We start from the raw sequence: 13,933 nt of genomic DNA, 5'->3' as shown, positions 1-13,933 counted from the left end.
GCGAAAACGAGGGGACATTAAATCTCATTCGTCTGTCCGTCTGTCCGTCACAAAAACTTTTATCTTGCCCATAACTTTTGATTTAGTGAAGCTATGACTTTCATATTTCACATGTGTATTCCTTGTGACAAGACCTTTCTTTGGGTACCACTAAATTTGACCTTTTGACCTTGGAGTTTGACCCACTTTTACACAAAAATTCTTAACTTTTACTTTGGCCATGATAACTTTTGAATAGTAAGAACTAGGACTTTCATATTTCACATATGTATTGTTTGTGACAAGACCTTTCATTGGATAACAACAACCTTGACCTTTTGACCTTGACCTTGGAGATTTACGAACTTATAAAAAAAACTTTAACCTTGACCATAACTTTTGAACAGTGAGGACTAAGGCTTTCTTTCTTCACATATGCAATCTTTGTGAGTAGGCCTTTCATTGGATATCAACATCTTTTACCCTTTGACCTTGACCTTGGAGTTTTAACAACTTAATAAAACTTTAACCTTGGTCACAACTTTTAAACAGTAGATACAAGGACTTTTATATTTCACGTATGTATTGTTTGTGATAAGACCTTTCATTGGATAACAACAACCTTGACCTTTTGACCTTGACCTTGGAGATTTAAGTACTTATGAAAAACTTTAACCTTGACCCTAACTTTTGAACGGTGTGTTCTAAGGCTTTCGTACTTCACATATGTAATCCTTGTGAGAAGACCTTTCATTGGATACCAATAACTTTTACCCTTTGACCTTGACCTTGAAGTTTTAACTACTTTTAAATTTTTTTAACCTTAGTCACAACTTTTAAACAGTAGATACTAGGACTTTTATATTTTACATATGTATTCTTTGTGGCAAGACCTTTCATTGGATACCAACAACCTTGACCTTTTCACCTTGACCATGGAGATTTACGTACTTATGAAAAAAAACTTTAACCTTGACCATAACCTTCAAAAGCAATCAACTTCAATGTTACTTTCTAAATAATGACATATGATAGGATGTTCATATATTATTACACACAATATGTCATAATAAATAGCATCTCACCCACAAAGACATCGAAAGCGGGGGACCACAATTCTTTGAATTTGCTTGTAATGTCTGTTTTTAACATATGTCGAAAATTATTTATCAGTCAATTAATGTTAAGACAGTAAAAAGGAATTTGTCACTCAATATTTATTTAAGGAATTAGTGTCAATCCTCTGCCTCAAAGAGTGTCCGACTTGTATGTGTGATAATTGCGTAAATGTGTTAATTGAAGTTTGAGTGAATGCCGTATGTTGTGTGTGAGAGAGTCAGTTTTAGATCCGCCGTGGACAATCCCGAACGTGAATATTAGATGGACTGGACATTCCGTCATCAAGAAAATATAGTTTTTACTCTGGACTATTCCGAGTTACCAAAACGTTTGGGTGCGTGTCCTTGTGTGAGCGTTACAACTCGTCTTTGTTTTATGTGACTTCATTTGATTAATTTTTCAAAATACAAACTTTAACTTTTTCTTGCTTTACTTTCGTTTCATATATTTTCATCACAAGTTCACTTGTGTTCATTTACTTAAGCTTCACATAAATGCAGTTACATTATTATTGTTTTCCATATAAAGACCACTTTAAATAAATATTGTATACTCCATACAGAGTTGGTGATTTATTGGTATTTATATTAATCGACATCTGAAATGAAAAATAGAAATATCAAAAAAAAATGGCAATAACGTTTAAACAGCTTTATTTTCTGTGAAAAAATTAAACTGAAGAGGGGGCAGTAGCAACGTACTTTGAAAAAAATTTTCAAAGTGCGTTAAAACTGGGTCAGAATCAACGCACTTTGAAAACATATTTCAAAGTGCGTTAAATTTGGGACCAACTCAACACACTTTGAATTTTTTTTTTTCAAAGTGCGTTTACATCAATATATTTTACCTTGGAGACACTTAACACACTTTGAAAAAAAAGATATGTAAAAACAAAAATTCTGGATTAAGATTTTAGTAAAGGAAATATTTTAGTAATGGAAATATTTTATTTCAGTTTATTAAAAAAACCATCCCTTTCAATATTTTGAAAGTGCGTTAGCTTGCTCCCAGATTTAATGCACTGAAATTTTTTTCAAAGTGCGTACTAATTTTTCAGAGTGCGTTGTAACACTATATAAACTGAAGAAGAGGGGCTGGGACAAAATCAACGCACTTTGAAAAAATTACACACTTTTAAAAAAATTTTCAAAGTGCGTTCAATTTCGGACCAACTCAACGCACTTTGATAATTTTTTTCAAATGCGTTAAGAGTCTATATCAATGTATTTTACCATGGAGACACTTAATGCTCTTTGAAAAAGAAATCATATTTTAGTCATATGGAAAGATTTTATTTGTTATTTATCTTTCAAAAAACTATGCCTAACCCTAACCTAAAAATGAATTGATTTACTCCCGTCGAAAAGAGTAGAAGACGGGTATAAGATCCCTCAGTCCGAATCTTTATCTTTCCAATGCATTGGTGTAATAAACCTGAAAAGGGCACGCTACATTTTCAATGCTTTTACGGTGTATATATCTTTCCAAAATAAGTGGGGCGCTTAACCCCCAATCCCCTCCCCTGTCCCTTCGCCCAGTCTCGATGTCTATTCTATACTTAAAGCATTCATATAATTATGTATTTGCCTAACTGGTATGACGTTGAAAACTTTCAATAATGAATGAGTTAATTAAATCAGATAAAAACTAGAAATTTTTAAGTACAGTAAAACGTATGAGAGAGAAAGAATTTTCATAGTTTTGAACAATCAAATTGGTCCCTTTTTACATAGGCACTTGGGGTATGGACCCCCCCCCCCCCTTTCCATTTTTTTCTTTTTAAATCTGGGTTCGAGTCACCTTTTTCCTCTTTTTCTATTCTAATATGCACTATATGTTATAAAAAATGCAACTCTTTTGTCTTTACAAGCTGTTTTTAAAAATGCCGTTTTCCACTGATACATATAAAGAGAGAAGGCTTGCAACTCTTCTAGTCATCCGCCTAACCTCGCTCAAACTTCGCTTGATTATTTATCTAAATCAGAATAAAACATTGGATATGCATACATTAATAATTTTGTTATACATTCCTCTTCCTTTTCATATTTCCAGTTTATTTTTATATGCTCCTGATTTGTAAATATTTCGATGAAATAAGCGTAAATTTTGTTCATGTGCATCAACCGGGACGGAAGTACCCGGTATTTTCGGGCGTCATAATAATGTGTAAATGTCATTCGGAACATTAAATGGTTACAGACTACTAATTTTACCCCTATTTCATTGACCACTCAAGTAGTTCCAGTTTAAAAATAGAGGTTTTTTCTTAAAAATTCTTTGGGGTGTTTATGGAGTAGAATGGGGTTATTTTTGGGCATAAATGGAAAGGAGAGGGTCTGAAAAAAATTATAAAAATGATAATAATGGGAAATTTTGCTTTTAAGTGCGTAGTAGGAAGGGTGTAAAGAGGCCCATATTTACCCTTTCCTCGAAGAGAAAGTGAAAAAAGCAGGGTAGGGGTTATTTGCGAGGCCATAAAAAGACTTGCAGACTATGAATGTTCCTGAGAACTTGGTAAATTTTTGGACTTGAAATGGTCTTACTCTGTGCCAAGTTTCAGGTAAGTTAAGCCGGTGTAATTTTTAAAAAATATTTTTTATGTTATAAAGGAATGTATAGCAAAATAATTGGTAGTCTGTGTCCTATCAGGTCAAAGGTCAAAACTCGTGTTAATCAGTTTATTGGCACTTTTCGGATAATTTGGAACTAATTATGCTAATTGTTGAAAAAATTAATGGATAAAATTATATTTTGGAGAAGTTAAATGGATTTAAATAATTAAAAAAGGGGGAGGGGCACCTGCTCTGGTTGTCAAAGGGTATGACATAATGTGTGCAATTGATGTGTGTCAAGAATTTATGCAATATGAATTTTGATTTTTTATATAATGTTGTAGGTAACATAGAACCCATTCCCCACCTATCCTGTTATCTCAAATGTCAAATGGAGTTCAAAAACCAAGGTATGTTTTTAACATTTGATTGTTCAGATTACACTATAATTGTTAGTAGGAAAGAAATGCCTAATTTCTCAAAACTTAAGCTACTTGGTGTTTGTAATTATAGTTGTCCCAATTACTTATTAATTTGACACAATAACTTATTAATTATGAATGTGAACTGAAGTTAAAATGCTTTTAAAATCATTTTTTTAGTGGCTCATTTTTAGCAGATTGTGGGGATGCATGCAGTTGTAGCCTGGATGGGTGACTTAAAAAAATTCAGGCCAGTTGCCAGTCAGAAGTGAACAATTTTTGTACCAGAAGCAGAGAAAGTGAGTATTCAGAAAACAAGATACAGCTGTCATCAATATTGCAGTCAAAAGCAGCCAAGTTAAAGGTATACAATCAACTGATTCATAGTTTGTATTAATTTTGTTTGTTTTCTTTTTTATATACTGTTTTCATCTGTTCATCATCATCTGTTGCTTTTTAATGTATACTCTCTAAAACTTTCTTTTCTTCCTTCAGCCTTTGGAAATGAACATCTGCTGTCTGATTGCTGGCACTGATCTGTGATTGTTCAAGACAGGGGAGGTCAGTAAGGTGCTCAACATTTCATATGGAATGTTTGGTCCTACTGCCTTTTTCTACTCTTGTGGAATCTTGGACATCATTGTCGGTGGTCGCATATCAGACAAAATCATCATTTTTTGACCAAGACAGGTGTTTAAGAGAATTTGGATAAACTTTGTGCAGAAATAGTGCTCCACAAGACAGACAGAACTTATGTACTCCAGTTTAATAGAACCTTCTCTACCCCCCCCCCCCTTTCCTGTTCTTAATAGTGAACTTCCAAGCAACTCCAGGACTAATTATATGTGACACAGGCATGGTATGTATTTTCTGTGTTAAACAATTGAATGTATGTATAAATGTGTTTTAATTGTTTTGTTCTTTGGTACCTTTACAGTGCAGAGTTGCCTCCCCTTTTTTCAGCAGCCTGAAGAATGTATGTAGGTAAAATGTACATTTAAATTCCTTTTTTTTGTAAATTCAGAATTATAAAATCCAAATTTTCATAGAATTTATGGTATTTGTTGTCTAATCATGCATATTGTTACAAGAAATATCCATCAAAGAAGTTTAAATATGACCAGGGATAATCCAATTAGAGTTGTAAGTACCACTTCCTGACAGAGGCTGAATCGACCAGGTTGGATAATCTGCTTATAACAAAGCTATTAATCTCTTTTCCTTAGCTTTTATACTGATTTTTCATAGCCTAAACATTTTAGAATTTTTTAGTATTAGTTTTACTAAAATTTAAATGTGCTAAATATTTTTATTTTTAATATTTTCAAGAATTTTATGCTTTTTGAAGGTATTTTTTGAAATTTTTAAAAAATATATTTACTAAAGTAATAGGTTAAGTTTTTTTCTTGAAATTTGTGTAGGACATATTTATCTAGTTAACAAAAATATGACAAAAGAAAATTACTGTAATATATGTGAGTTGTGAGCATTTCAAATCTGAGAATTGTATGTCTAATGCTTATTTTACCCTCTGCTTTAAGGTGTTCCAGCACATTATTTAAAGGGCCATAACTCTGTTAAGGGATCATCAATTTCAATGAAACTTCATGGGCCACTTTGTATAAACCAAAAACACCAGCATGTCAAATTTCAGCAAAATCAGACAAGGTTTGTGTCCTTATTAGGTTACAGACTACTAATTTTACCCCTATTTCATTGACCACTCAAGTAGTTCCAGTTTAAAAATAGAGGTTTTTTCTTAAAAATTCTTTGGGGTGTTTATGGAGTAGAATGGGGTTATTTTTGGGCATAAATGGAAAGGAGAGGGTCTGAAAAAAATTCTAAAAATGATTATAATGGGAAATTTTGCTTTTAAGTGCGTAGTAGGAAGGGTGTAAAGAGGCCCATATTTACCCTTTCCTCGAAGAGAAAGTGAAAAAAGCAGGGTAGGGGTTATTTGCGAGGCCATAAAAAGACTTGCAGACTATGAATGTTCCTGAGAACTTGGTAAATTTTTGGACTTGAAATGGTCTTACTCTGTGCCAAGTTTCAGGTAAGTTAAGCCGGTGTAATTTTTAAAAAATATTTTTTATGTTATAAAGGAATGTATAGCAAAATAATTGGTAGTCTGTGTCCAAATTCGAGAGGGATTCAATCCCGAATTTTCTCTTCATGTTACATGTAACGGTAAGTTCGATATATCACAAGAAAGCTGTAACTAGTAGATTCTGATGGATACAGATTCACTTTTAACACACGATATAATCAACCAAATATCACGATATTGTTATTACAAATCCTGAATTTTTTATAATGCAGAACATTTGTAAAATAGAGTTATCGTTCTTTGGTACTTCCGTCCCGGTTGGTGCACATGAAAAAATTTACCCTAGATGCGGATGATTTCATCAAAATATTTACAAATCTGGGGCATATAAAAATTGAATGGAAATGTGAAAAGGAAGAGGAATGTATAACAAATTTATTAATGTATGCATATCCAATGTTTTATACTGATTTAGATAGATGATCAAGCGAAGTTTGAGCGAGGTGAGGCGGATGACTAGAAAAGAGTTGCAAGCCTTCTCTCTTAATATGTATCAGTGGAAAACGGCATTTTTAAAAACAGCTTGTAAAGACAAAAGAGTTGCATTTTGATAACATATAGTGCATATTAGAATAGAAAAAGAGGAAAAAGGTGACTCGAACCCAGATTTAAAAAGAAAAAAAAATGGAAAAGCGGGGGGGGGGGGTCCATACCCCAAGTGCCTATGCCTTTTTATTATGATTAAATGCTAAGTTGCTTGAAGCTGTCCTCTGTTAGTGCCCCCTATACACCTTTACATCTACTTATCAAAGACTAGAATTTTGAAAAAAAAGAAGAAGAAACGAATTAATGAACTTAAACAATAGTCACTCTTTTTTTCAAGACCTTTTAATTTTCCCTTTTATTTTATCAACATTTTTTTCAAAGTGCGTTAATATGGACGATATTAACGCACTTTGAAAAAAAAATATTTTTTCAAAGTGCGTTAGCTTGGTCCTAAATTTTAACGCACTTTGAAATTTTTTTTCAAAGTGCGTTTTAACAATGCTCCGACATCATCAACATGGTGAGTAAGTCGACGCCAGTTGACTTGTCCAAAGTTATCGATGATTTTGCTGTAAAATATTTGCCATACGTACCCACTTTGAGACAAACATAAAGGGCAAATGCTTTTACAAACGGTTCATTCATTCACTTAAAATGTTCAAAATGATTCCGTACGTATTATCCCTTTCTGGGAAAGTACCGGTATATCGAAGCATGAGAAAGTCTGAGTTCCCTCATACTTTTAACTTCGAAGATGACAAAGGCAAAAAAAAAACAATTTCAGAAGCACGTTGCGACTGCAAAGCTGGGTAGATGATAAATTACAGCAACAACCTTCAATTCAATTTGCAATGTAATAAATCTGCAATAATACAAAACACATACGACATTGTCAAGACATGCTTTTAGTTTCTATAGATCTATAAGGGGACGATCATTTGATTCTGAAGGGGGATGGGTGGGTGTCTGGCTGGGAAAGTAGTTAAATCATTTTGATTGATTGATTGATTGTATGTTGTTTAACGTCCCTCTCGAGAATTTTTCACTGATATGGAGACGCCACCACTTGCCGGTGGAGGGCTACAAATTTTGTCCTATGCTCGGCACTCAGGGCCTTTGAGCAGTGAGAGATCTTTTTCGTGCTAACACCTACTGCGACACGGGGCCTCGGTTTATACGGTCTCATCCGAAAGACCGGTCTCCACGTCCCACAGTGGGATTCGAACCCGCGACGTAAGGACTGACTCCTTACTTCGCGACTCTAGAGCAGACGCTCTAACCACTGCGCCACGCGGGCGACAATCTGTCCTCTACTGGAAGGAAATAAACCAGAAGTCTCTGTCGAGACTGTAGCTCTACTGGTTTGTACTTATCAAAAACCATTGCACTTTTTTATGTATCTTTGCGTAGTCTACTTGTGTGCCAACTTATTTTGAAATCAAACTAGAACTATAGAAGGAGTAGCGTTTTTAAGGAATTTCACAGAAAATTCTATTTTTAGTAACCATGGTAATACCGTTAATCGAAATCAGAAACCGATGCAATATTCTATGTATTTAGTGTAGTCTACTTGTGTGCCAAGTTATATTGAAATCAGACCAAAACTGTAGAAGGAGTAGCGTTTTAAAGGAATTTCACAGAAAATTCTATTTTTAGTAACCATGGCAACACCGTTCATCGAAATCAAAAAACGATGCACTATTCTATGTATCTTAGTGTATTCTACTTGTGTGCCAAGTTATATTGAAATCAGACCAAATCTGTAGAAGGAGTGGCGTTTTAAAGGAATTTCACAGAAAATTCTATTTTTAGTAACCATGGCAACATCGTTCATCGAAATCAAAAACCGATGCACTATTCTATGTTTCTTAGTGTAGTCTACATGTGTGCCAAGTTATATTGAAATCAGACCAAAACTGTAGAAGGAGTAGCATTTTTAAAGAATTTCACAGAAAATTCTATCTTTAGTAACCATGGCAACACCGTTCATCGAAATCAAAAACCGATGCACTATTCTATGTATCTTAGTGTATTCTACTTGTGTGCCAAGTTATATTGAAATCAGACCAAAACTGTAGAAGGAGTAGCGTTTTTAAGGAATTTCACAGAAAATTCTATTTATAGTAACCATGGCAACACCGTTCATCGAAATCAGAAACCGATGCACTATTCTATGTATCTTAGTGTATTCTACTTGTGTGCCAAGTTATATTGAAATCAGACCAAAACTGTAGAAGGAGTAGCGTTTTAAAGGAATTTCACAGAAAATTCTATTTTTAGTAACCATGGCAACACCGTTTATCGAAATCAAAAACCGATGCACTATTCTACGTATCTTAGTGTAGTCTACTTGTGTGCCAAGTTATACTGAAATCAGACCGAAACTGTAGAAGGAGTAGCGTTTTAAAGGAATTTCACAGAAAATTCTATTTTTAGTAACCATGGCAACATCGTTCATCGAAATCAAAAACCGATGCACTATTCTATGTTTCTTAGTGTAGTCTACTTGTGTGCCAAGTTATATTGAAATCAGACCAAAACTGTAGAAGGAGTAGCGTTTTTAAAGAATTTCACAAAAAATTCTATTTTTAGTAACCATGGCAACACCGTTCATCGAAATCAAAAACCGATGCACTATTCTATGTATCTTAATGTAGTCTACTTGTGTGCCAAGTAATATTGAAATCAGACTAAAATTGTAGGAGGAGTAGCGTTTTGAAAAATTGTTTACAGACAGACACAGACAGACAGACGGACAGACAGACAGACAGACAGACAGACGGACGGACGCCGGACGCATTACTATCGCATAAGCTCTTCTGGTCTCTGACCAGTAGAGCTAAAAATCTGCCCCCTCCCCATCCCACCAACACGGAATAAGAGTTGTCGATGGTGTTCTCATTTAATTTTTTTTCTGCTTGTTATACTTTTTTTCAATGAAGAGAAGAATAAATATTATGCCATTGGAAATAAATAATCCGTAATCCACCGACATGGTCTTGGAGATAAATAATCTGACTCGAAAAAAGTTGCAAGCCCCCCCCCCCCTTTCCAGAATCAAATGGTCGTACCATTAATCCTTTTGGTAATGTTCACTCTGGAGAACTTTTAAGTTCTGGTGGAAATGTGAACACGTTCTAGCAATAATAGATAGTAGGTGAATGATGAAGATTTTGAATATCTGGTCAGATATATATTATACAAATCTAATAACTTACACAAACTTTCGCGTTTCTCTGGGACAACTATGGAACGCCGTCACTGCCTTATAACAGAACACTATACTATTGCATTGTGTCAACCTTCCATTACATTATGTCAACTCTTCATGACATTAATCCACACTACTATTGCATTGTGTCAACCTTCAATTACATTATGTCAACTCTTTAGCTTTGAGATAATGTAAATGTTTTTTAACATCAGGTAATGAACTTTTGGAATCAACATGATAAAGAGTTAACACAATATAAAGATATTTTTAAATCACATAAGAAAGAGTTGACATAACGTAATTATATATCCACATCACGGAATGGAGTTTTGACACAATGTAATGAAGTATTGATATAATATAAATATATGTTCATATTACTAGTATGTTATACAGTTTTTACACCACGTAATAAAGCACTGACATAAAAGTAAGATGTGTTCACCTCACATCATAATGCCCTCGCCGTGAAATAAAGATAAATCCATATCACGTAATAATGCTTTAATATATAATAGAAATCTACACTCTCAAAAGAAATGGGCTTTTGACTTCATGTAATGATAAGTTTAATTATAAAACACAATTTACTTGACGTAATGCAGTTTTGACCTCACATATTAAAGAAATGAAATGATGTAAAGAAAAATTCATTTCATGCAATAAAGTTTTAACACAATGTCACTTCATATAATGATATTATACAATGATTGCTGGTTTTTGAGGTCAATACAATGATTTAGCCATCTGAGGAGTACAATATTCACCGAGCCCGAAGGGCGAGGTGAATATTGTACTTCGAAGATGGCTAAATCATTGTATTGACCGAAAGAACAGCAATAATTGTTTTATTATATGATTCACCGATAATTGATAAAATGATACAGCTCACTACTTGTTTGCATTTTATTAAGTCCTTGCCAAATACAAGAAAGGAGCAGAATTAAAACGTTAATAAACCTTACCAGGCGTATCAATTTGAATTTTTTTTTAATTCAATGTTTAGAGGACATAAAAGAAATATATAATGTCAGTCTTTGTATAGGATAGATTTTGAAAGGAAGAAGTATTATCAGGGAAAACTGACTGCCAAAAATAAAAAAAAATTAACGTTCAGTAAGTGTTGGAGGGGGGGTGTCCCTGCATAACCTCTTAATTACCACCCTTACCTAAAATATATATTCGCTTATGTTTTGTTCACATGAAAATACAAATCATTTTCGTTTAAATAGCTTTTTAAAACAATTTGTATCAATTTGGAATTCCCCAATCTATTTTTAGATCAATGTAGAGGAAATAAATCCTTGTATTGACCTGGAACGTCACGTGCAGGTCAATACAACGTAATATTTTTCTAACATAGTTGGATCTCAGCCAATCAGAGAGATGGAAATTATTCAATCATATAATAATTTACTTTAATTTATGAAGTGCTGACATAATGAAATGATGTATTTACTCCATGTAATGCAGCATTGACATGATGTCAAGATATATTTACATCATCTCATAAAAAATGGACAAAACGTAAAGATATGTTCACATCACGTAATGATAAATTGAAATATTAAATGCATAGTTGCATGCTATAAGGCAGTCATGGCGTTCCATAGACTTCATTATGTCGAACTAATTCCTGACAAATCCTTGCACTTTCACAAATTTTAACTTTATTCTTAATCCTTAGGTAAAGTGTGAATCTTGTTGTGTATCAATGAAAAATGTAAAACTATAATCCAGAAAATTCAGAGAAGACATGTTCGAAAGCAAAACAAACACTCAATTTATTGCCAGTCCGTGCAGTTGTGGTGAACAGACTTTGGCGAATTAACGCACCCGGTGAATCGTAAACACCAAACAATAACAGAGCTCTAGCCCTGTTTACAAAAACTGTGTACATGTACATAACACAAATTATGTGCTCGATTGGCAATACTTTGTACACAACGGAATGACGATACTTGTAAAGTTTGCTTTCTAACATGTATACTCTGAATGAAATTGTTTTTCTGGATAAGTTTTAATATTTCTCATTAATACACAAGATTGCCACTTTTCCGAAGGGTTAAGAATAAAGTTAAAATTTGTAAAAGTGCGAGGATGTGTCAATCAAACTCACCAAATATTTTTAATTTTTTTATAACTTTTAAATGAAATAAGATATTTAATTAATTTTTGTGTGAAATGCTATTAAAATATATAATTCGTGATATTATACAGAAAAAATGAACTTCAAATCTGTGTCCAAGTACTTTTAATAATACTAGTGGGAGGGGGGGGGGGGGGGGGTAATTAAAAGTTAATTTTTTTGTCATAAAATAGAATCATTTTTAATGGATAGATCAAATCAAATTTAATTTAAAAAAAAAATAAAATAAAAGTGTGTTATAAGACATAATCGTGCAAATGCAATAAAAACTGGAAATAAAAAAACTGCAGTAACTTTCTGACACGTACCAACAATATAAACTTTTGTGAAATTAGAAACTCAAAAAGCGTCTAGTTCTCTTTTAAAATAAATGTGCACGTATTTTGACAATGATTTTGAAGGTAAAACATGCACATATGTAGAGGTGTAATGAACTGATGACGTTTATTTATTCATATGCGCATATAGGCCCTTTATGCATATTTTGAACGATCGAAGACAGTCTGAAAATCTCCAGATTGTGCACTGATTTGTACGAATTTTTTGTGCATCAAACTAAGAAAGTATACATGTATAAACATAAAAAACAAGTAAAAAAGTTTTATTTCATTTCCTGGCCAATAATATATTTAGAAAGTCCGAAACGTCGGCGTCCCAAAACATCCATAATTCCCTTTCGGGATACCTGTCGTCGGTGTTACACGTTCCCAACTGCATCTTTTAAACACAATGGACTTATTTCTTCAATTTGTTTATTGTCGACCACTCAGTCCACTGCGAGTGTTTGTCGGAGCATATGGCGGAGCAAGTGTTTACTGAACGCGCAGAATAAACAGAATTATTTCATTGGTTGAAAATTAGTTGTGATTGACAGCAGGACATGGAAAGGCGATAAGTTAATTCCTAACAATTTAAATTTCTGTTCCAAGATGTAAAAAAGACAATACCGAGTACAGTATCTCTTTAAAATTACTTCAAATTGTACTGTACAAATATAGATTTAAAATGATAGATACATACCGGTATTTGACGCGATATTGTGATATAAAGGATTCAGATTATGAAATATAAAATTATTTTTTCTTTCCAGTTGATTGACTTATTAAACTAACTTTGTATTAATAACAAAAAACTGCATAAATAAATGCAAATTATCACAAACCATATTCTGTTAGGCCCCATCCAGATATGTAACATTCCAGGTTTTCACTGTACACTGTATTTTCTGATGGTAGACAGGCAGGCTGAGCATTAGAATCCATTGATATACCACGGCCACGCTTAGGTTTTACTTTTAGTAAGGCTATGTCATTGTGAAGACTTCCATCTGCAGAAATGCATCGTTTTTTTTTACAATGAAGGTTCAATCATTTTCCATTTCATACATACGAAGATACACATACATATCTATATAAAATCTTACCATCGTATATTATGTATTCCGGTTGGATGTAAATTTCTTCGATTTCAAATGTCCCCTCATATGAATCTGTTACTTTACTGTTCAAGTCACCAACTCTTATCAACAGCTCTGATTTCAAAAAACTTATAAAAAAGATGTTTGAAAATGGTTAGCTTTGGTTAAACTCGATAACATACTTGTAATTTGCGAAAGGAAACGCTCTAAAATCTTCTTCTCAAGAACAGAAAGTGTATTATTGGTCATATTTATATGAAAGCATCTGCAGAGGGTGTAGATTAATGTTTGATCAAATCATAACACTCGGAGGTAGGGAGGGGCCACGACAATCACAGTTTGCATAGAAATATCTAGGGATTTTTAAAACAAAAATCTTCTTCTCAAGAACAGCAAAGCCATGGTCGTATATACATGTATATGGAAGTATCCTCAGATAATGTACATTCAGGGGTAGGGTTAGGCCTCGATGAAAGTTCATACTTGTA

The 13,933-nt window shown here is 33.4% G+C and overlaps 1 protein-coding gene across 1 annotated transcript in view; it reads right to left on the bottom strand.

Moving 5' to 3' along the window:
• LOC134249201 (plasminogen-like) overlaps positions 1 to 13,576 on the bottom strand; it is a 38,584-nt gene extending 25,008 nt beyond the window's left edge. Inside the window, exons 1-2 of the mRNA XM_062731577.1 lie at positions 13,452 to 13,576; positions 13,191 to 13,355 (exon numbers count right to left, since the gene is read on the bottom strand). Of these exons, the coding sequence (XP_062587561.1) occupies positions 13,191 to 13,290 (100 nt within the window). The 5' untranslated portion in view covers positions 13,291 to 13,355; positions 13,452 to 13,576. The remainder of the gene's footprint in view (positions 1 to 13,190; positions 13,356 to 13,451) is intronic.
• Between the last annotated feature and the right edge of the window lie 357 nt (positions 13,577 to 13,933).

The sequence above is a fragment of the Saccostrea cucullata genome, unplaced genomic scaffold (genome assembly GCF_032062105.1).
Source record: "Saccostrea cucullata isolate Sc308-1 unplaced genomic scaffold, CSIRO_AGI_Scuc_v1 ctg1786, whole genome shotgun sequence".
In the NCBI taxonomy this organism is placed as follows: domain Eukaryota; kingdom Metazoa; phylum Mollusca; class Bivalvia; order Ostreida; family Ostreidae; genus Saccostrea; species Saccostrea cuccullata.
The sequence above is the reverse complement of the archived record's forward strand: the minus strand, read 5'-3'. Positions and strand labels throughout refer to the sequence as shown.